The 22,740-nt window shown below is 55.0% G+C and overlaps 2 protein-coding genes across 2 annotated transcripts; one reads left to right on the top strand and one right to left on the bottom strand.

The window, feature by feature from the left end:
- Positions 1-1,652: 1,652 nt before the first annotated feature.
- LOC137854963 (angiopoietin-related protein 7-like) lies at positions 1,653-11,593 on the bottom strand. The gene is made up of 6 exons (XM_068678986.1): positions 10,691-11,593; positions 7,930-8,152; positions 5,124-5,261; positions 3,782-3,998; positions 2,834-3,029; positions 1,653-2,468 (listed from the first exon to the last, which is right to left on the bottom strand). The coding sequence occupies exons 1-6, from the start codon at positions 11,288-11,290 to the stop codon at positions 2,322-2,324; spliced, it is 1,521 nt and encodes a 506-aa protein (XP_068535087.1). The 5' UTR covers positions 11,291-11,593; the 3' UTR covers positions 1,653-2,321.
- Positions 11,594-18,299: 6,706 nt separating this feature from the next.
- Positions 18,300-22,682, top strand: POMC (proopiomelanocortin). The gene is made up of 3 exons (XM_068678985.1): positions 18,300-18,493; positions 20,817-20,974; positions 21,661-22,682. Exons 1-3 carry the CDS (start codon positions 18,361-18,363, stop codon positions 22,300-22,302), a joined length of 933 nt encoding a protein of 310 aa, XP_068535086.1. The 5' UTR covers positions 18,300-18,360; the 3' UTR covers positions 22,303-22,682.
- The last annotated feature ends 58 nt before the right edge of the window (positions 22,683-22,740 follow it).

Genomic DNA, 22,740 nt, shown 5'->3' with positions numbered 1-22,740 from the left:
AAACTGGAGCTGTTTGCATGGAGAGATTTGGCCAACACGGTGAGGAAGAGGGGGCTGGAAACGTGCTAAGGTCTATATTGAGGCCAGATGACCCCCTTTGGTCCATCCGTGGAGCAAAATTTCGTGTCCCTGTTATCAGGAGAGCCGGGGGGAGTTTTGCTTCCCCAGCCCTACGGAGGAAGCAGCACCGATTCCTCTCCTGCCTCCGCTCACCCTGAAAGATGGTGGCAGCAAAATTTAGGACCAGCTTCCCAAAGGAGCCAAATGTCCACTCCTCCTGGGCCAAGGAGGTCCTTGGTGGGGTCCCCGGGGGGGTTCAGACCTTCATGGGAAAGCGGAGATCGTGCCCAGGGGGTCCCATCACGCCCAAATGCGACAGCAAAGTGGGGGACCACGTAGAAAAGGAGATGGAGTCAGCGGTGTGGAGCTCACCATGGCCACACAAAATGGTGGGCTGCGCGTTACCAAACCCCCAAAATCCACGTGGGAGAGGAGCTGGAGGCTGCAGAAGGTTTTGTTAAAAACGCAAGAAGTGAGGAAAGGCCACAGGCTGGAAGAGTGGGCAGGAGGCATAAATCTTGAGCGGATGACATCAGCAGGAATCTCGAAGCCGACCATCGGCAGATTTGGAGGGGCTGGGTAAACCCACAGGAAACAAAATGCTGCTCTGCTCAGTCCGTTTTATTTTAATAAACAAAGGATAACGCAATATATTGTTCTCCCCCAGGGCCCTGGGCCGCAGCCTACAACAGCGTGTGCACCGCGGGGCCCGAAGGGCTGGAGGAACCATGGCACAATGGAAAGAGGCACCCATGCTGGGCTGGGAAGGAAGGAAACAGGGAGAGACCGAGGGAGCTTCCTCCGAGGAGTCTTGGAAAGCTCCCAAAAGCTTTGAGGAGGGCGGCAGAGAAACGGGGAGCAGAGCCAGGACAGCAGAGCTCGCCCTGGGGAGAAGCCAGTGGGTGGCAAGGGAGGAGAAAAAAAGGGGGCACCGAGGGGAGGAAGGTGGCAGCAAGGGCACAGCCAGGAGGAGGCTGCTTGGAGGAGCAGCCAAAAACCCCCAAACCACCCCAAAAACCTGACCGTGTCCAGATCCTGGTGCAGCATCCCAGGTTATCCCATCCATAACCTGCAGCTCAGATCTTCACCAGGTCTCAGCTCCCGATGAGCATGGATGATGACCCAGCGAGGCTCGGGGAGCTCATTTTTCTCCCCTTGCTGTTAACCTGTAGCACAGCTCTGCCATTCCCCTTCCCTGAACCCTCTTTGAACTCTTCCGCCCAAACGAAGCAGGAAAAAAAAGGAAATCTGATTAAAAATTCATCAGCAGCCGCAGCACGGCCGTGGGCTCCATCTCTTGATCCTGCGAGGAGGCGAGGTCGGGAGAAAAAAAAAGAGGGGCTCTGGATGCAACTACAGATGAAAAAACCCTACAGAAATTAAAGGAAAGCAACAACAACTCCTCTTTATCTAGAACAAGGCAGTAAAATAAGACTTAAAATCACTTCTAATCATTCCTGCAAACCACACCTAAGGTGGATAGAAAATTCATCAGTTCTTTGCCAGAGAAATGACCGAGAGGTGAAAACGCGATGGAAAAATGGGAAATCTTCAGCATTTTGATTTTTAAATCCTTTTATTTGGGGCATAATTATTGCAGCTACACAATCCCTGCCAGAGAAGCGAGGACCACTGCGGATCTTCCTCCTCTTTTGGCCACGATGAGGTTTGGGCAGTGAGGTTGGGTCTCCTTGCCCACCCCAGGGCCATCTCAGCACCTTGCAGGACATCCCTGGGTTGAAGCGTTGGACCTCCAGTGCTAAATACACACACAATAATGTGAACACCAAGCCAAGAGATGTAGAAATTACATGCAGGATTGCTGGTCTGAATTTACTCTTGGGTTCACATCCAGAGCGCTCAACACCTCCCCTCAACACAAGCTGCGGCCTACAAACCACCCCAAGCCAGCACCCGGGTTGGGGCTCAGGCCTTGGGGAAGCCCAATCCTGCCAAAAAGAAGTGCTGCCAAAAAAAAATGCTGCCAAAAACTGCTGTGAAAAACTGCCCCATGCTCGTCTTCGCAAGGCCATCCTCATGGCCCACCTCCATGGCGTGAGGAGAGCTTTCACCACCCAAGCTCTGCTGAAGGCCTTCATGTTCCCGGGGGTGATTCAACTCTCTCCGAGGCCCACAGGCAGCAAAAAGGATGGTGGCTCAGTCCATCAGGGACCCCCAGGCTCAGTTTTTGCTCCCGAGGAGTTATTTCCACACACTTTTGTTCCCAGCAGTGGACGAATGGAAGAAGGCCCGGGCCTGCTTCACGGGGAGAGGTGGGGACGGAAGGTGCGTGGCCGGATCATCATGGCCACCTTCCTCAGGGAGTAGTAGTCCGTGTCCTTCCACGAGTACCACACGATGCCGTCGGGGCCCAGGATCTTTCGGTTTTTAATGGAGTATCGGCCGCCCTGCGGTGCAGAAAGAAGGATGGGAAATGCACAGAGGTGTCATCAGAAAATTGATCACTCAAACACCACAGCGACACGGTGGGAAGGGCACGCAAAGCTCGACATATTTCAGGTGCTCCCAGAGGAGGTGGCATCTCAGGCCGCATGAGTCACCACCAAACGGCCCCAAAACACAGCGTGAAGAGGTGGCTTGATGCTTGTGTCTGATCCCTGGCACCGAAAGGGCTGGGCTGCCCCGGTGCCAGCACTCCCTTGAGCCCTGCTCCAAGAGCAGAGGTTGGCCAAGCCATGAAGGATTGCAGGGACGTGAGGACCCTGTCCCCAGTCCTTGAGTGCCACCCCTGTGTCCCTTTCCCCCCCTTTACCTTGTAGTACACCCCGTTGAGGTTGGAGAAGAAGCACTGGTGGTACCACCAGCCCCCGTGGGAGATCTCGGCACAGATGTTCCCCGAATCGGGCGTGCTGAAGCTCCTCTTGTTGTGGTACCAGGCGAAGGAGTCCTCCACCGTCCCGCTGAACCCGTCCACGTGCAGGCGGTAGTAGTTGGCCTCGTCCTCGATGCTGCCAGCAAAGGGGAAACTATTTAAAAGGGGAGAGTCCGAGCCTCCTCTCAGGTTTGGGGACCACATTCCTGGTGTGGGCACCTAGCAATCATCGGGCTGCTCTGCCCAGGCTCCCCGCTGTGATTCATCACCTCTCAGAGCCAAAGCCGATGGATTTCCCCCTTCTGGGGGATGTTTTTGGCGTGACTCAGGGCGCTTGCTTTAGGTCTGAGCCAGGCAGACCGTGACTCTACAACCACAACAAAGAGCTGAGGAGGCTTTGGCAAGACAAATCCTCTGATTACACGGTTCTGCCTCTCCTCCACAGAGCAAACATCCTGCCCTTCACCTTGACCGAGCTAATTAGTAATTTGCCCCCTGGGCTAGCGGAGGTTGAAGGTGACTGCTGTTGCACATGGCATCTGATGAGAAAAAAAAATTGGGGTGATCATTCAGAGCACGTTTGCTGGCAGAAGATGCTCCAAGGTACTTTCAAGCAACATCTTTTTTTTGTGGTTTTGTTTGTTTTGTTCTGTTTTAAGGTATTTTCAGCAGTTTGGGGGTCTACCTTAAGCCCCAAAGCTTCAAACATGCAGCGCTACCCTGCACATCTTCCCACGGTCACCCATAAACATTTCCAGCAGAGAAAAGGAAAGAGTTCATCTGGGACTGTCTAGACAGACCTGGCCATCCCTGCTTAATAAAGGACGTGGCTGATGTGTTACGGATAATAAAATGCCAAGAATCAGTGAAGACCACCCCAGCTCTTACCTGAAGACCTGGTAGAAGGCGTGCTTGTGCTTGTTGTTCCAGTCCTCCAGGTCGATACGCAGCGAGTAGTCCCCTTGGCTGGTTATCTTGTGGATGTTCTCGTTGCCCAGCCAGAACTCGCCGCTGAGGTCCCCGAAGCCCTCCTTGTACTCGTTCCAGGTCCGATTGAAGTCAACCGAGCCGTCCTGACGCCTCTGGATGACCGTCCAGCCCCCACCTGCAGGACAGAAAGGAAAAGGGGAGTCTGGAGGGAACATCCATGAGTCCCAATGCCATCACACGGTGTGGTGTCACCTCTGAGGGTCCATCTCCAGCTCAGGGAGGTGGCTTTAAATGAGTACGGTGGTGCTCCGGGGGAGGCAAATGTTTTGGGACTGGAACGAACTGGAGATCCTGGAGTTTGGAGATTGTTATGTACTGTTCCCGCAGCACCACAGAGGCACACGAGCTCTCTTCCAGCATTGTCTCACAGTCTCCATCTGCTCTCCCATCTGTCTGAATCCCTCTTTCTCATTTCATTCCGAAACCGTAAGACTGAGGAGGGGACTGGGGACATGTTTTTATTTGCTGTTTGTACAGGCTGTCACCCGGCAGTGTCCAAGACTGTGACAATGGTCGTGCAAATAATAGCAATGCCATAACCACACTGCCTGAACAGCCCAGTTCTTAATGAGTGCTCGCGTCCACAAGCTGCCATCACCTGTAGATCTTTTGGGCCAACCTTCCCCAGTAGGCGAGAAGCCTGCCTGTGGGCAACCAACCCCTTCCTCCATCTCGGGACGTGTTAATGTGACATGGCCATCCTGGCAGGAGAAGACCCGTGGGGCAAGGAGCTGACAGCCCACCGCGGTTCCCTGACAATTGGCGTCATTCTTCCCAAATCTGGGCCTCGCAAAGTGATTTTGTTAGTAAGGCTGTGCCTAGGGATGACGCGTTGTGTATGGATATTTAGACAGCAAAGGTCCAGGTGGTCATCTGCTCCCACTTTTACACCCCAAAATATCTCTGGGCAGGCTCTCCCCATTTAGGGATCCATTTAGGGATTGCTCTCTGCTGCCCGGAGATGCTCCAGGCACCCCCTCCTCCAAAAGGGCTTCTCTTCCCCAAAGCCCTTTGTGGTATCCACTAGATCTTTGCAAATACCTTGGGTATGTGAGGAGATCCCAAAGAGCCCTAAATGCCTGCGTTTAGACTACCAAGTCCCAGCCTGGTTTGAACTCTTTATCCAAATTTCCCTTTCTTTAGCCAGCAGAGAGGCTGTAACCCTCAGCTAGGAGACAGCTTGCAGGGACACATCTCCCACCCAGAGCTCTCCTGGGAGATGGTGTAGGTCCCTCAGTACCTTCGGTGTCCATCTCGCACAGCACCTCGATAGGCATCCCTCCTACGGAGGGCATGATGCTGTAGACCCCCGACCGCCGGAGCCCGTTGTAGTAAACAGAAGCACAATCGATGGGGCAGTTCCTGGCGTGCTTCATCTCTGCAAGAAAGCGGAGAAATGCGACATTTGGGGATCAAAACCGTTCCGAAGCCTCTAAAGATGCTTCTAACCGGGATGTGCCAGGCGGGATTTATTTTGTCTGCCACGAGCTATCTATACTTCTCGGCTGGTGTCCCTAGAGACAGGCTCATGCAGAGGGTAGCTCATCCTGGCTTTACGTGGGAGAGGAGAGAAATCCACTCTCCTCCCGTCACCTACCAAAGGGGTTGGGCTGAATTCTCTGCAAAAACGTGCCCAGAGAAATTTGAGGTGCCCGGGAGCATCCTGGCTGGCTCTCAGGTGTCCCAGGTAGGTCCTGTCCCACATCTTCCAGGCTTAGGGGGATGCTTTGGATGTTCTCGAATCAAATTATAAAAAGGTGACGTCAAATTATGGAAGGGCTGCCACAGGTGTAGGGTTGAGCTCCAGCACCCCTGAACATCCCAACTCGTGCTCAGGGAGGAGCACACAAAGGCAGCAGGTAGGGTTGGAGCTGTTGGTGTTGCCTCCACCACGACATGGGTGGCCAAATGAGCTTTGCACTCTTTTTCTCTTTCTTTTTCTCTTTCTCTTTCTTTTTCTCTTTTTCTTTTTCTCTTTCTTTTTCTCTTTCTTTTTCTCTTTCTTTCTTTCTTTCTTTCTTTCTTTCTTTCTTTCTTTCTTTCTTTCTTTCTTTCTTTCTTTCTTTTTCTTTATTTCTTTCTTTTTCTTTTTCTCTCTTCCTTTCTATCTTCCTTTCTTTCTTCTTTTCTTTCTTCCTTTCTTTCTCTCTCTCTTTCTCTCTTTCTTTCTTTTTCTTTTTCTTTTTCTTTTTCTTTTTTTCTATCTTCCTTTCTTTCTCTCTCTCTTTCTCTCTTTTTCTCTCTTTCTCTCTTTCTCTCTTTCTCTCTTTCCTTCTCTCTTTCTCTCTCTCTATGCAATTTTTGGGAAAATTCTTACATTAGTTGGCCTGGGGAGAAGTAACCTGCCTCTCCCCCTGGCATCACCAGCTCGAATCAGACCAAGGCTGGGAGGTGAAAGCCATCGGCAGCTCCTGTGCTTGATCGAACCTGCTCCTTTCTGGAGAAGGAAGACCCTGGCTTTGTAAGACCGGGTGCACCATTCTGGAGAAACATCTCTTCATCCTTTCCTAACATCCTCCTGGACATCTGCTCAGCATCGAGTGCTGGGACCAGTCCTGGGATCCCCAGGGTTCTGCTGTGAGCTCCTGGGGTGCCCCCAGGGATCCCGGGGGCTTTGGGGTTTTGAAATGGGGCTGGGCACGGGGGGCAGCACCCCCTTACCAAGGCCCTGGAGACCCAACAGGTTGCAAAACCTTCCAGCAGCTCCGGGTGGAGCTTTGTAGATCCTGGCTATGACGAGCCCCGGTCCGAACGTTGTCATAAATGGGGATTCTTTGGCAGAAAATTGGGGCAGAACAGCAGGGGAAAAAAAAATAAAATAAAATATGCGTTTTTGATTGGAAGTTCCCATGTTTGCTAAAAAATAATAAAATGAATAAAACATTTCAGTGACTAACAAGGAAAACAAGCAAACAAAAACTGGCAAAAAGTTAAATGCATTCATTAAATCTAGAGTATGAGAAATAATGGAAAATTTTTGGTTTGGGGGAGTTGAAGAGTATTACCAAAGCCCTGATTTCATGTTATGAATTTTTGAGACAAAATGATTTCTTGCTCTTTTTCTTTTCTTTTTTTTTTTTTTTCTTTTTCTTTATTCTTCTCTTCCTTCTTTCCTTCTTTTCTTTCTTTCCTTCTTTTCTTTCTTTCTTTCTTTCTCTTTCCTTTTCTTCTTTTTCTTTTTTTTGTTTTTTTTTCTTTTTTCTTTCTTTTTCTTTTTTTCTTTTTCTTCTATTTTCTTTTTTTTATTCTTCTCTTCTTTCTTTCCTTTCTTCCTTTCTTCCTTTTAGTCTTTCTTTTTCTTTCTTTCTTTCTTTCTTTCTTTCTTTCTTTCTTTCTTTCTTTCTTTCTTTCTTTCTTTCTTTCTTCTTTCCTTTTCTTCTTTTTCTTTTTTCTTTTTGTTTTTCTTTTTTCTTTCTTTTTCTTTTTTTCTTTTTCTTCTTTTTTCTTTTTTTTATTCTTCTCTTCTTTCTTTCCTTTCTTCCTTTCTTCCTCTTAGTCTTTCTTTTTCTTTCTTTCTTTCCTTTTCTTCTTTTTCTTTTTTCTTTTTTTCTTTTTTTTCTTTTTTTCCTTTTTCTTTCTTTTTCTTTTTTCTTTTTCTTTTTTCTTTTTTCTTCTTTTTTCTTCTTTTTTTCCCTTTTTTCTTTTTTCTTTTCCTTTTTTCTTTATTTCTATTTTTTTCTTTTTTCTTTTTTTCCTCTTTCTTTTTTCTTTTTTTTTCTTTTTTCTTTTTTTCTTTATTTCTATTTTTTTTCTGTTGGGAAAACAGTCCCCGGAGCTGGGAGGAAGGCCCCTGCATCTGACTGCAGGTGGAACAACAGTGAGAGCAATCCCAACAGGGGCTGTCAGAGCCAAATCTGAGCCCTGCGATCATCTCACACCACCCAGGGAGAGAAAAAAAAAAACACCAAGGTACCCAACCCTCTCCTAGGTTGCACGGAAAATATTCCACTGCTCCGAGGAGCCTCGTGAAAGCAAACTGGCTGAAACCAGGCTGCGAGCAAAGAGGATCGAAACCCTTTTTTCCCACCCCAGCATCTCCCCATCACCTGGCCGGTGCATCTCCTCCTGCAGCCTGATATCTGCGGGGCCGAGGCAGGTGGGGTTGCGCCAAACCCAGTCGGTCAGCACCGAAACGTTGTTGATCTGCGCCTGCATGTCGTAGAGCAGCGTGGCCTGGATGTGCTGCAGGGTGCTGGCCTCGCTGGACCGCTGCTCCAGGTCCTGCACCCGCTGCTCCAGGCTGCGGTTGGGGCCGGCCGCCTCCTCGTGCTGCAAGCAGGGCAAAATTTGGGATAGAAGGGGAGGATTTGGGGGCACCCCGTAGCCCCCTGGCAGGACCCACAACCTCTTTGGGGTTCTCCATCACAGGTGGGATGTGCAGAGGTGAGCTGCAGGAATTGTTCCCAAATGGGATTTGTTCCCAAAACCCCTCCAGCTTGTTGTAGGGTGAATCCAGCAACCCCACAACCACCGCTGGGTTTTCCCCCCCGAAGCACTCCCCCATTCTCCCCTCGAGCAACAAAAGCTTTCAGCACCCCGCAGCGAGGAGCCACCAGGTGCCACCAGGAGCCACCTCCAGCTCTTCGGGTACCAACCCTGGAGATGCAGGGGCCCAGCCCCTTTTACCACCTGTATTTAGGATGCAGAGTCTTTGATCCCATGTAGGATACATGCCCGGGCTGGGCAGGTACAGCATCCTTCCCAAAGCCACCTGAGCATGACCTGTCCCTGCCAACAAGCCCAGATCACCTCGGGACGAGCCTGCCCGTATCCCCAAATCCCAAGCAGATAGACAAGCAGGGGGAACGAGGCTGGGAACCAGGGGGTGTGCCGACGTGGTGCTGTCCCTATCAGCCCCGCAACGTCTCTGGCTCGCCCATAAATCAGCTCTGCCCCGCGAGCCGTGACCGACACCAGCAGCCTGCACCCACGCGCCAGCCCCGTGCGTAAAGCCGTGATGCTCTCTCCCAGACAATCCCCTCCTCCTCCACAGCCGACACCTTTTTTTTTTTTTCCTTTTTTTTTTTTATTATTTTTTTTATCCCCTGCTGCTGATTAAAACCAGCACGGCCGGGCTGGTTTCAATCAGCAGACCCCGCAGCATCCCTTTGCTCCACCAGGGATGGTTTTATTGGGGGCTTCTCCGTCGTTGCGCAATGGGGTCCTGCTCCGTGCAGGCTGTTATAGGGCTGCCCACCCAAACCATGGTGGAATAAGGGAGGTGGGGAGGGAAAGAAGGCAGAGAAGGGGTCACCTCGCCTCACCCCATTTCGGGGTCCCCGTTAGCCCAAAAAGGAGCTGGGACCTGGCAGAGCCTGCTGGGGAAGGCTCCTGGGGTGCTCGGGGAGATGTCCGTGCCGGGTGGATGAGCTGCCATCGAGCTGCAGGAGAAACACTGGTGGCAAAGCAGCAGGAGGCTGATTTATGGGGCCGGATTAAAGGAGCAACAGCGCCTCAGAGGGAGGAAGGGAGGTGGAGAGCCCTAGCCGGGCTGGATGGTGGGCACGGCGGGGAGGCAGCAAGGGGAGGTGGGGAAAAAGCAGCCTGCCGGGCTGAGCACGAGCATTGGGAAGTGGCCAGAGCACCAGAGTTGGAAAACTTCTGGTGGAATTGTCCCTGTGACTGTAGGGTGTGGAGGGGACAGGCTCAGCAGCCATTTCTGCTTCTGGTTTCCTTGCTTCAGCTGCAAGGCCTCGTTTCTTCCCACCCTGCATGCAGCTGCGCTTCTTGCCATTCCCCCCTCCTGTGCTTGGACGGATGAGCTGCGCTCGTTGCCGAGCTCTCCAGGCTTTGTTCTCCTCCCGTTTCTTCCACCCCTTTACATTTCAGCGTGTGTTTTTTCAACAAAAAAAAATAATAATAAAAAAAAAGAGGAATCGCTGTAGGTCTCCGCCGCAGCTTCCCGCTGAAAACAAGGCTGGGTTCAAAGCAAGCGCTCAGGGCCCTTTCCGAAAAAGGGCTGAAACCCCCTGCAAATGGCCCAAGGGGGTCCCAGATATCCCCGGGGACATCCCCTCTGTGAGTGCAGCTGTAGCCTGGTGGCACGGGCGCTGCTGGCCCTGTCCCCAAGGTGTGAACTGCTCGGGTAGGGTTGGGGACCTGGATGTCCCCCCCCCAGGACCCTTGGGTGCATCCTTGTAGGGTGCCGAGCCCAGCAGCACCCCCAGCTCCTTCCCTGCTGCTCACCTGGGATCCCCTAGAGGAGAAACGAGTTCTCCCAACTCCTATTAACAGAGAAAGGGATAAAAAACTGAGCACGAAGACACAGAAATTATCAAGAGGGTGAGAGGGGAGGCAAAAAGGGAGAGCAGAGAGGATGGGAAGGGACCTGTGTAAGCAGGAGGAGGGTCAGTGCTGTGGTCCAACCGAGCATCATTGCCTCCCAGGGACCCTACACAGCAGGCAGGGTGTTATTGGGGTGTTTCAGAGCTTGGAAAGGAAGACAGGATTAAGGGCATGAATGCTGCATGGAAAATATCTACTGTCCCTCTGCCTCCTTGGCTCGGAGCTGCAGGGCTCTGGGAAGGAGCCAACCTGAGATGTGGTTCGGCCCTGGGTGCCTAAAACTTCATCTCGAGCCCCAATATGGGTAAGGGGTGAGCGACCCCAACCCATCCCAGGCAGGCTCTGAGGTGTTGGGGATGGTCTTCCTCCTCCTACAGGGATAAAACCAGAGGGGTTTGCAGCTCACGCTAAGAAAGATCAGCCCTGGAAGGCTCCCGAGTAAGAGGGGTTTAATGGATAAACCCCTGTGGTCAGAGCAACGCCCCACGGGGTGGGGGGACCTGACGAGGGCAGCCCCTTTACCTGCAGCTCCAGGACCTTGATGCGGTGCCGGTGGTTCCTCAGCTCCTCCTGCAGCTCCGAGATCAGCTCCCGCAGCTCCAGGATCTGCTGCTTGCGCTCCTCGTTCTCGTGGAGCCAGTAGGACACCTCGTCGGTGCAGCGGAACATATCCGGGCACCGCTGCTCGTCCCCCTGCGGCAGGGTGGCCACGATCCGGCAGCGCCCGTTGGGCAGCACCTGGTTGCTGTACTCCCCGCACTGGATCAAGCCCGTGCCCTCCTGGGGCTCTTCCGTGTCCCCGTAGGATGCGGGAAGGGATTTCGGCAGCGAGGGGACGCTCAGCACCGCCAGCAAGAGGAGGGAGAGCCAAGATGCCCCGGTGGGGACGGTGCCGGGGTAGAGCTCCATCGGGCGCACGGGGACGGTCCCCAAGGGTGGCTCCGTCACCTCGGGCAGGGTGTTGAGCCCATGTGGGACCACGCTGGTTTTCCCCACATCCCAACGCGCTGGAATTGCCTGGAACAGGAGCCAGAGCAGGGATGCAGGTGGTGGGGACAAAGGGGAGCAAGGAGCCCTCCCACCGTGCCGCCCAGCGGCTCGTGGATTTGGGGCTCTCCCCATGCCCCTCTGTATGGGTTTGGGGCAGATGTAGCCATAAATAAGGGTATGGAGGGCATGGTGCCCACCTTATGGGGAGCCCAGACCACCAAGATGCCCCTGGCAGGGTCAGATCTCCAATCCCACACCTCCACCCTGGCCCAATTTCCCCATGGCTGTGGGGTCGGTTGCCCCAGGTGGGTTCAGGTCCGAGCAGGATGGAGGGACGGTGACCTGGCTGATAGCAGGACAAGACAAATACATAAATTTGTCCCTTTTATCCAGAGAAATCAGCCCAACACTGGGGCTCCCCACCGTGCCAAAAACCATCCCGATCCCACCCCGATGGGGATGGGGACGTGGGAGGACACCGAGGCTCCCCAAGCACCCGCGGTGCCGGCACCTACCTTGGCAAGGACCAGCCGGGTGCTCCAGCAGCAGGCAGCGAGCAGGGACTGGCTGTGGGAAGCAGGGCAAGCATCGGGGTTTTCCGGGCACTGATTCCCCCTGATCCTCTCACCGCACTATAAATAGGGCCCCCGGAGCCGCCGGCCCCAGACGGCGCACGGCAGGCGGGAGCACAGGTCCCGGCGTGACCTTATCAGCACAGCGGGGATTAAACCGGAGTCTTGGCTTGAGGGCACGGCTCCCTGCTCCCAGACACCCCCATCCCATCCCCATCCCATCCCATCCCATCCCATCCCATCCCATCCCATCCCATCCCATCCCATCCCATCCCATCCCATCCCATCCCATCCCATCCCATATCCCCATCCCATCCCCATCCCATCCCCATCCCATCCCATCCCATCCCATCCCATCCCATCCCATCCCATCCCATCCCATCCCATCCCATCCCATATCCCCATCCCATCCCATCCCATCCCATCCCATCCCCATTCCATCCCCATCCCATCCCCATCCCATATCCCCATCCCATCCCCATCCCATATCCCCATCCCATCCCCATCCCATCCCATATCCCCATCCCCATCCCCATCCCCATCCCAAATCCCCATCCCATCCCATCCCATCCCATCCCATCCCATCCCATCCCATCCCATATCCCCATCCCATCCCATCCCATCCCATATCCCCATCCCATCCCCATCCCCATCCCCATCCCATCCCCATCCCATATCCCCATCCCACCCGACCCCATGAGCCTTTCTCCGGGGTTAAGCGGGCAGTTTTCGTCTTTCCCCCCATCACGCTGGCAGCTCCTTGCGAGAAGGAAGAGCAATCATCCACCCAGCTAGAAATGTCAACAGGCTTGCTTAATTAAATATGCTAATCATTCTGACATAAGAATGCGAGCTGAAACCAGAGATTTCCAGGCTGGACAAAAGCATTGGCTTTGGGGTTTTCTTTACTCCATGAAGAGTTTCCAGATGATGTTCCCAGATTGATTCCCACAAAGGAGATGCTCGAACCGGCTCAGACGGCCCCCAAAAGCAGAGGAAAGCCTGAAAAAGGGGGAAATTCGTTAGTGGACATCTGCAAGGGGGGGGTGTTAAGTGTAGGTGGGTGTTAGGTGTAGGGTTTTCACTGGTCTCCTTTGTTTCTGCGGGGTTTGGGGGCAGAGCAGGGAGGTGTCCTGCTGGCTCAGGACACGGGATTGCTCCACGGGGCTGATTGCCCCATCTCCGGTGCCTCCGGGTGTCCGTGCGTCTGTCCACATCCACCACCCAGGGCAGCTCAGAAAAGAAAACATCCCTGGGCAAGCAGAGCCCTCCCCCTCCGAGCCCTTTTTGCATTGTTAATTAATGGGGAGAAAGCGGGGAGAAAGCACCAGCCCACCCCCCTGCTGGGACAGGGACCCCCAAGTGCTCCGAAAATCACTTTTTATTCACATGCTGCCTCCCCGAGCTGCACTCTGCTCTTTTTCAACCCGGGTTTGGTTTTGAATGCCCGTTGTGGGAGCAAAAAATAAGGGCGAGCATCGTCCCTGCGGCACCCAGGAGCTGTGCGAGCGTGGGAGCAGCCAGCCTCGGCCGTGGCGCTGGGCAAAAAGGCGAAAAAAGCCCCAAAATCAAGCCACGGGGCTCTGCTGGGACTAAACGGGGACAGCGAGGGAGGCACCGTGCGAAGGGACACCGTGGGAAGGGGCTGGGAGAATGGGGCTGGGGGAGAAAAGGCAAAAGGTGGGTACAGGAGAGGGAGGAGAGGTTGAGCTCGGAGCCCACCGAGACGCACAGCAAGGGCAGGGAGGGAGCTTTCCCCAAATCCTCTTTCTGCTCCGGGCAGGGGGTTTCAAGGCAAACGGAGAAGTTTGGTTGTCGGAGCCAAAATTTCCTGCCAGCCCACGTGGACGCAGCGAAATATTGGAAGCTCAGCACCTGGAGCCTCAGTTTCCATTCCCATTTCTCCCTCCAGGTTACCCTCACCACCTCCAACCCCGGCACAGAGCTCACCACCACGCTCTAGGGGTTGTGCCAGGAGGTCCTGCGATGGCCTCGGAGAGCTTTGGGTGCTCCTGTTTGGCTCCTCCACACCATCAGCAAACCCCGCTCCATCACCACAGGACCCTCTCCTCTGCTCAGATGGGGTCGTTCGCCCTCCAGGGTCACCCCAGGAAAGACCCAAGCTCAGCCCCATTGGGACAGGACGAATTGCACCCCACAGCCCCCTTACGGGGCGGTCTCGGGGCCAGGACCAAGGGGAACATCTCGCTCTCGAGCCTCATCCAAGAGCTCCTCCAGGGCGATTAGCTAAAGACCAGCTTCTTTTTATTGCGCACGAGTGGATAGGCATTTATCGTGCCTGCCTATAATGCAACCCATTATCCTCCTCTCCGACGGGGGCTGCTGGTCCTGCTGGGGGGCGGCGGGGGAGGCGAGCCGGAGGAGGGATGGAGCCGGGCACAGCCGGGCTTTTGTGCGGCCACTCAGGAGCCACTTTCCCAGTAAATGTTTGGGCTCCTAAATGGATGTGACCTCCCCTCCCCCAGCCCCTTTTCCCTTTCATTTCTTCTCCCCATTATGCTCGGGAAAAAAAAAAAAAGAAGAAAAAAAAAAAAAAAAGAAAGAAAAAAAGAAAAATAAAACCACCCTCGTCCGGATCATTAGCGTCAGAGGCGGAGAGGGGCGCTGAGTGCCACGTGGAAGAGGCGACCGAACATTTCGTTCAATGCCCCTCGAGTGGCGTCTCGCTCAAGGCTGCTCCTTCAACAAAGGGAGATGTGAAAACGGGGCGGCCGGGCAGGAGCTGCCTCGCCTCTCCAGGGAGACAAAGCTCGGCCATTTCGGCTCCCTTTCCGCTGATGTCTGCCTCGTTTCGGGGGAGCGTTTAGGCAGGAGGGGGTGGCGGGGGCTCAACGGGAGCCTGGGCGATGAGATGGCCACCGGAGAGACGTGAGCGCTGAGGTGCCCAAGGTTGAGCACTCGCCTGACCCATCCTTGGCGTCCTTGGGGGGTACACCCACACCCTGGTGGCCCGGGACTGTCTGAAACCAGCACCTGGAACCCCTTGGCCAATTCTTTACGAAGCATTTCTGCTCGGAAAGAGCGGTCAGGTGTTGGGATGGGTTGCCCAGGGAGGTGGTGGAGTCCCCGTCCCTGGGGGTGGTCAAGGAGAGGTTGGACGTGGTGCTTGGGGACATGGCTTGGTGGTGACGTTGGTGGTAGGGGATGGTTGGAGCAGATCTTGGAGGGCTTTTCCAACCCTAAAGATTTGAGGGTTGTATGGTTTTATGCAGACCAAACCACCCAGGTTCAGCCCTACCCAGTGCGTGCACCCTGCAGGTCCCAAAATCTGGTAACATCCGCACAGATGGAGGTCTCCATCCTTTTTGGGAGGCACAAATGTGCAGGGATCGCACCCAGATGAGCCCCACTTCTGCCCCTTTCCCTCTCCCCACGCTCGTTTCTGCAGAGACGAGGTCCCCACCACCACCGCAGCCTCCACCAGCCCTTTCTTTGCATTTCTTTTAGGGAGAAATGTTAAAAAAACTCAATACTTCCCCATTTCTTGTTCCTGCCCAGTAGTCACCCAGGTGTCCCCAATATTCAGCATCCCCTGACCGTGCCTTGGCCACCTGGAAGGTGACACAGGTTTGGGACCACTTTGGTGCAAAGTGCCCCAGGGCTCTCCCGGCTCCCCAAACCCATCCCAGTGCAGCCAAAACCCCACTGCCAGGACCGAGGACGTGGCTGAGCATCACCACCCCTGCAGATCTGCCACCGTGCTTTGTCACCAGCTTTGTCACCAGCTTTGTCACCAGCTTTGTCACCAGCTTTGCCTCCTGCCCTCCCGCACAGAGCCACGCAGCCGGCACATTTTTGGCAACCTCCCTGTGCTCCATCCCTGCTGGGACTGGGCATGGGGATGGGGCTGGGTGTTATTCCACCCCCTTAGGACCCAGGAACACGGTGAGAGCACGGGGCTGCGGGAAGGGATCCCCTGCCTGCATCCAGCTGCCCCCTAAGAAGCCCTAATCCCTCTTAGGGGCATGGGCAGTAATCGGGGATTTGGCTCCGGGTGTGCAAATGCGCGTGCAAGGCAGCGGCTGCGGGCACGTGAGGGTGTCACAGCCCTTCCAGCCCGCTTGTGCCCAGTGAGTGTGTGTCCGTGGGGATGCCACCGGCTCAAAAAAAGGAAAAAAAAAGGCAGAAGGAGTGAAGAATAAACCATAGAACTGGACAATTTGGGGTTCCTGGCTCCATTTCGCCCAGGATGGCCCTGCCTTCCCATGCCAGGTGCTGCCTCGCTCCCCATCCTTTTTGCGCACGGGCGCCCCTTTCCTGAGCTTCCCAGTGCCCCGAGCAGGTTCAAAACAGCCCCCAGCTGAGAGGGCTGAGCCTTCGCAGAGCAAACAAATCCCTCTGCAAGAATAATTCCCTGCAGGAGGTTTCAGCCCCAAAGCCCCGTGGCCATCCCCTGCGGCGCACTGGTCCCGGACCATCCATATCCATCCCGTACTGGAGATGCTCCGGGATATTTTTCACCCCTTGCACTCCCAAGAAAATAAAACAGCTATTTTTGCCTCAAAAGCTCTTTTTGAGTATAAATTGCAGTGGCTGGGGGACAGGAGCGTGAGTTTCTCCTTTGCAGCTCTGTGCTCGCAGGGAGGGCAGGGGCCAGGAGGGGGTCGTGAGCCCTGGGGATGCGCTGGGGTCGCTTGTTCCCAGCACGGTGCCAAATTTCGGTTGAAACCAGAGGCGAAGAGGCAACTTTATGGATTTTGGCATGTAAATATTGCTGAGGAAAAGGCACTGGCCCCAGAAATCTGGAGCAGCAATGCGCTCCCCAGCTCGCCATGCCACCGCCGCTTCTTTCATCCGTTTGAGGTCTGATCCTGCTTTTTTGGGGGGGGGGAATTAATTGATTCAAGCAGAAAGCAAGCAGCCCATGGAAAAAGGAGACCCCTCACGTGTCCCGTGTCCCAGCCAAATAAATGATTTTTTTTTTTTTTCTCCCGGAGGCTGGCCCGTGCTGCTGATAATGAGGAGCTCTGGTGACTTCATGCCCACCTCGACCTGGTCCCCCCGGGTTAGGGGATGCCCGGTCCTTTTCAGAGCTGCCCTCCAAAATTTGGCTCCGAAACCAAGGTGCACGGCTTGCCTTTCACCAAGGTGTGTGCCCAGAGGCTCAACCAGAGGCAGGTTTTTGTGCGTTTGGAAGGATTTGTTGTCTCCTTCCCAGCACGAAATAGCCACCGGGTCAACTCTCCAAAGCACGGCAGGAAATTTCCTTAAATAATAAGAGGGGTGGGGATGTCCCAGCCGCCAGCAGCACTTGGATGCGGGGCAGAACCACGGTGCCCCAAGGGACGTGAGGCTGCCAGGAGGTCCTCAGAGCCCACGGGATTTGAGTGTGGCTGCGATATTCACACCGCAGCCCAAGGCTCATTCACACCGAGGTGAGATTTGTTCTCCAAATTAAGACGGAAAGGCCAAAACTCACGTGGCACACGGGGTTGTGCACCCCCTCACCTCCAGCTCTCAGCCCTGGGGGATGAGGTGGGGATGAAGCCACCAGGGAACCCCAAAAGATGCGTGCCCCAGGCCCCAACCAGCCCAGGATTTGGGGTAGCTGGAGATGAGGTGGGACACGAGGAACCCCAATCCCAGCACGGATGCTGCACGGAACCATCCGTGGCAGAGGAATCCTTCATCCCAGTGCCTCTCCTCAACAAGGTTTGGGCGATTTCCTAAACAGATTTCTCCCTTATAAAAAGGAAGGGCTCAGATCGGCCTAACGAAGACGAACGAGCGCTTAAAGCCGGAGCCGTGGTTCCGTTTTGGCCATAAAGCATCTTAGAATAGCTCTCCGTCATGGAAAAAAAAAAATTAAAAAATCATATTGCAGAGCAGGGGCTCGGCCCGGGGAGGACGGAGGCAGGTAATGCAGTTAGGGGCACGGCAGCGGGATGCGGATTGCTTGTGCCGCGGAGGTCCCCTGGATTTTGGGGAGGTCTGGGGGGGCTGCAGAAGGCACAAACCCAACCGAAATGATGGAGGGAGACAAAAAAAAAAAGGGGAGCAGGGGGTGGCAGAGGAGCCTCCTGCCTGCTTCGTCCCTACACCAAGCTCAACGCCAGCCGGGGTATTCCTCGTACCTGGTGTGCTTTGCCCATTTAGTGACCCATTTTTGGGGGATTTTGGTGTGAGCTGGGGAACTTGGGTAAATCTGCTGCACCCCAGCATCCTTCGGCAAGGCGGTGCCGATGTCTGGAGGACATCCACCTGCTTTTACCCCCCCCCGAGAGACAACCCCAAACCCCAGCACCTTGCCAGAGCGCGATGCCGAGTGCCGACCGACGCTCCCGTCCGACACCTGTAACAAACAGCCCCCATTTCCCCCCCCCTCACCCCAAATCGAGCCCCAAGGCTGCTAACGCAATTAGCAGCATCTCCCGGAAAAAAAACTTGACGAGCTTTTAGCTCGCGGGGAGATGCTAATCCCCCCCTCCCCAAATCACCGCGGGGACCCAGCCCTCGCCGCCCTCGCTCCTCTTTTGTTTGCTACCTGGAAGGGTCCCTCTGTGTGCGTGCGTGTCCCCCCCCCCAAAAAAAAAAAAAAGGAAAAAAAACAACAAAAAAACGCCTCCCAGGATCCAAAAGGGGCCATCAACCATCCAGAAGACGGCGGCGATGCGACGCCCCGAGCTCCCCGTGGGGTATAAAAAAGCGCCGGGGCTGCGGCCAAGTGGCAGACGCTCTCCGGGAGCGCGCGGGGAGACGGGGACGGCGGCGGAGGCGGCCGTGCTCCCAGCCCACGCCGCAGGTAAGAAGGGTCCCGGGGGGCTCCCTTGGGCTCCAAACCAATCCTGAGGATGCGCTGAGAGATCCTCCTGGGGGGCACGGAGGGGAAAAACTTTGCAAAATGCCGGGTGGGATGGAGTGGGGATGCGGGCGCATGGCGTGGGTAGGTGGGTGCTCCCCGGGTGGTAATGGAGAGGGGATAAAACACCCCCCACACACCCCCCGAAAGGGTTAATTCAGCCCTGCCTCCTCTCTCCTCCTTTTATAACCTTTTTTTTATTTTTTTTATGTGTTATTGTGTGCTAATCTGTTACAGACCTGCTCCCCGTGGTCCTGGTGGTCGCAGCCTGAGCCCCCCGGTGCTGCCGTGCCCGGGGAGGTTTTGGGTGGCCGCCGCCAGGCAGAAAATGAAAAATCCCCCCCCAAAAAAATACCTGGAGTCGGTCTGTCCCGCTCTCCTCTCCCCCCTGTGAGCCTCTGCTTGCTCTCAGAACTCCCAAACACTTTTTTTTTTCCCTTCTCCTTTTTTTTTTTCCCCCCTCTCCGTTCACCCAGGCAGCTCTTCCCACGCTCTTTGGGCCAGGAGGAGATTTTCTGGAGCTGGCTTTTTGGGGCTCGTGGGATGGGATTTGCCCCCCCTGGAGCTCTCACGGCGTGGGGAGAGGTGAAACACACGAGTCCCCACAAAGTTAAAAAAAACAACTCAGGAAAGTGTTGGTTTTAGCAGAGAAATGCATGAAACTCACCCATTGTGTCACCGGTGACACCAAAATTCACATTTTCTTTTACCGGGGGGGAGTCCAGGCTCACGGCTTTCCCTTTTTCTTTTTTTTTCCTAATTTCTCAAGGTTGGGGTGGAAGCACATTTTTTTAGGCAATTCAGCATCTCCTGAGACGAGGGAAGGGGAACATCCCAGGAGGGGACATCCCAGGAGGGGACATCCCAGGAGGGGACAGCGGGGCCCAGGTGTCCTCGGGGTGCCTTAAAATTGTCCCGGGGATACCCCTGGTCCCCCAAACCCGATTTCTGCCGGCAGCACAGCAAGGATCCAGGTTTCGGCAGCGGAGCCACTCCCGAGCACTCCACTTTTCCAACCACCAGCAGCTTTTTGCAACAGCCCTGCCCGAAATCCCGGCGATTCCCTTGCCTATTGTTCCATGCGCAACGCTCCCACCTCGCTTCCTCACCCCCCCTTGCTCTTTCAACCCAAATTTGCAGCCTCCCACCCCGCAGGAGTTTCGGGTCGGGAGGGAAGGAGGGAGGATGGATTTGGTACCCAACCCGGCAGCGAGGGGATCGCAGGGGATGGAGGCTGAAGGCAGCTCCATCTCGCCTTCGCCGTGCCCCCATAACTCATGGTTCTGTGGCTCTCCGGAGAGGGCAGCGAGCCCCGCTGACAGCAGCTGTCAGCAGCACGTCGGGTTTCCTAGCGGTGACAAAAACCCGGGATTTCGGAGAGGAAAGCAAAAAACAGAAGCAGGGGGGTGGTGATGGCCAGGCTGCGGCTCCGTGGGAAGGAGCAGGGGTGCAGGGAGGGGTGGAGGTAGGAGGAAATTGAGTGCGTGCGGCCCCAGCGGGGGCAGCCACCCGAAATTTGGGGTTTGCTGGGGCGAAATGACTCCCTTGGGGTTTGTGTCCATGGCACCTTCGTGTATTTGTGGCAAAGAGCCCCAAGTCCTGCAGGCAGGGGTAGCGGAGGGATCTCCTGAACCACCTGCAGGAAAAAAAAAGGAAAAGGAAAAAAAGGAAAAGGAAAAAAAGGAAAAGGAAAAGGAAAAGGAAAAGGAAAAGGAAAAGGAAAAGGAAAAGGAAAAGGAAAGAGAAAAAGAAAGAAAAAAAGGAAAAGGAAAAGGAAAGGGAAAGGGAAAGGGAAAGGGAAAGGGAAAGGGAAAGGGAAAGGGAAAGGGAAAGGGAAAGGGAAAGGGAAAGGGAAAGGAAAGAAAAAGGAAAGAAAAAGGAAAGAAAAGGAAAGAAAAAGGAAAGAGAAAAGGAAAGAGAAAAGGAAAGAGAAAAAGGAAAAGGAAAAGGAAAAGGAAAAGGAAAAGGAAAAGGAAAAGGAAAAGGAAAAGGAAAAGGAAAAGGAAAAGGAAAAGGAAAAGGAAAAGGAAAAGGAAAAGGAAAAGGAAAAGGAAAAGGAAAGAAAAAGGAAAAGAAAGAGAAAAAGAAAGAAGAAAAGGAAAAGGAAAAGGAAAAAGAAAAAGAAAAAGAAAAAGAAAAAGAAAAAGAAAAAGAAAAAGAAAAAGAAAAAGAAAAAGAAAAAGAAAAAAGAAAAAAGAAAAAGAAAAAGAAAAACAGAAAAAGAAAAAGTGTATTTTTTTTTTGTCTTTCTCCTGTTTTTCCATAGTTTCGTGCCCGCATCCCCCCCCGGCCAGGATGTGGGGCGCGCTCTGGAGCATCCTGCCCGTGGTGCTGGGGCTGCTGCTCGGTCACCCCGCTGCTGCCAGCGGCCCGTGCTGGGAGAGCAGCAAATGCCAGGACCTGGCCACCGAGAACGGGGTTTTGGTAAGGTTTTGGGGGGGTCCCTGTGCTTGTTTGGGTTTCTAAGACAAGAAACAGGGGTGGGGTGGGGAGGGGGCGGCAGGGATGATGTCCTGTGGGGTCACCACCTCAGGGTGATGCTTTGAGCCCCGTGACCCAAGGGGGCTCCGTGACCCAAGGGGGTTTTGTGCCCCAAAAGGGTTTTGGGGGGTTCCTACCTCTTGGCTGCACTGGGTTTTGGGTGGTTTGGGTTGGAAGAGCCCCCCCGGTGTCACCCCCTGCCATGGGCACGACCCCAGCCCCCAGCCCAGGGTGTCCCCAGCCCCATCCAGCCCGGCCTTGGGCATCCCCAGGGATTGGGGCCCCCCCAGCTCCTGGGGGCAGCCTGATTTAGGACCTCGCCACCCTCATCGTGACAAATTTCCCCACGTTGGGTGACAACGGTAAAATAAATATTTGGGGGGGGTTCATTCCCTCCGGGGACCCCCGGCGCAGCCTCCTGGGGGGGGGGTGGATTTGTGCCCCCCATCCCCACGGAGCGGGCTGGGTGCCTGGGTGGGGACGCATTGGGAAACCTTGGTGGGACGCGGGGAACGAGCTCCAAAATCCACATCCCGGAGAGGATGGGGGGGACACAACAATGTCCCCAATGTCCCCAGTGTCCCTAGTGTCCCGGCTCAGCTCTCCCACCCCCTTTTGGCCCCCCCCAGGCGTGCGCCAAGGCGTGCCGAGCGGAGCTGTCGGCCGAGGCGCCCATGTACCCGGGGAACGGGCACCTTCAGCCCCTCTCCGAAAGCGTCCGCAAGTACGTGATGAGCCACTTTCGCTGGAACAAATTCGGCCGCCGCAACAGCAGCAGCGGCCACAAGCGGGACGAGGCGGCCGGCGGCCCCCCGCCGCCCCGGCGAGCGGCCGAGGAAGAGGAGGAAGAGGAAGGAGGAGAGGAAGAAGGAGCCGGGTTGGGGAGGGAGGAAGGCAAGCGCTCGTACTCCATGGAGCATTTTCGCTGGGGGAAGCCGGTGGGGCGCAAGAGGAGACCCATCAAGGTGTACCCCAACGGGGTGGACGAGGAGTCGGCCGAGAGTTACCCGCTGGAATTTCGGCGCCAGCTGGGGGCCGAGGGGCTCCCGGGCTTCTCCGAGGAGGAGGAGGAGGAGGAGGAGGAGGAGGATGAAGGCGAGGAGGAGGAGAAGAAGGACAGCGGCTCCTACCGCATGCGCCATTTCCGCTGGCACGCGCCGCTGAAGGACAAGCGCTACGGCGGCTTCATGACCTCGGAGCACGGCCAGACCCCGCTGGTGACTCTGTTCAAAAACGCCATCATCAAAAACGCCTACAAAAAGGGGCAGTGAGTGGGGGCACGGCCACCCCCCCAACCCCGGGGACCCCCCCTCCCTCTTTGTCCCCACCTCGCCGCGGCCCCCGCGTAGCTTTTTTTAGTGCCATCGCTCCTCGTCTCGCCGAGAACCTCGTGGATTTTTCGCCCTCGCAAATCCCCGCCCGAGGGATTTGTCCTCGTCCTCCTCCCACCCCAGGTGAAGGATTTGTCCTCGTCCTCCCACCCCAAAACCCAGCGGGGCCGGGGCGAAGGTGTCAACGCAGCCACCGGGCGCCCCCCCCGGGGAGCGGCGGTGCCGGCGCTGGGTCCTTTCCATCCCTTCACCGAGCTGTACAATACTGTAAATGATGGATTAAAAGGATTCTAAAATAAAAAACGATTATTATTATTTTTTTTTTGGCAAGCTAGCCGGGTGTCCGTGATGTCTCTGGGGCTGGTTGGTTGGTTGGTT

Source organism: Anas acuta, chromosome 3 (assembly GCF_963932015.1).
Source record: "Anas acuta chromosome 3, bAnaAcu1.1, whole genome shotgun sequence".
Taxonomy (NCBI): Eukaryota; Metazoa; Chordata; class Aves; order Anseriformes; family Anatidae; genus Anas; species Anas acuta.
Note: the sequence above shows the minus strand (reverse complement) of the source record. Positions and strands in the feature narration are given on the sequence as shown.

What these genes read in the sequence shown, in the direction of transcription:
- LOC137854963 (XM_068678986.1), bottom strand. Translation starts at nt 11,290, where the DNA reads ATGGGGAGAGCCCCAAATCCACGAGCCGCTGGGCGGCACGGTGGGAGG. An exon ending in TCAAGGTCCTGGAGCTGCAG is followed by an intron (nt 8,153 to 10,690) that starts GTAAAGGGGCTG and finishes CCCTGCTTGCAG; the next exon opens with CACGAGGAGGCGGCCGGCCC. An exon ending in GCCTTCTACCAGGTCTTCAG is followed by an intron (nt 3,030 to 3,781) that starts GTAAGAGCTGGG and finishes CTTTGCTGGCAG; the next exon opens with CATCGAGGACGAGGCCAACT.
- POMC (XM_068678985.1), top strand. Translation starts at nt 18,361, where the DNA reads ATGCGACGCCCCGAGCTCCCCGTGGGGTATAAAAAAGCGCCGGGGCTG. An exon ending in GCTCCCAGCCCACGCCGCAG is followed by an intron (nt 18,494 to 20,816) that starts GTAAGAAGGGTC and finishes GTTTTTCCATAG; the next exon opens with TTTCGTGCCCGCATCCCCCC. An exon ending in CCACCGAGAACGGGGTTTTG is followed by an intron (nt 20,975 to 21,660) that starts GTAAGGTTTTGG and finishes GGCCCCCCCCAG; the next exon opens with GCGTGCGCCAAGGCGTGCCG.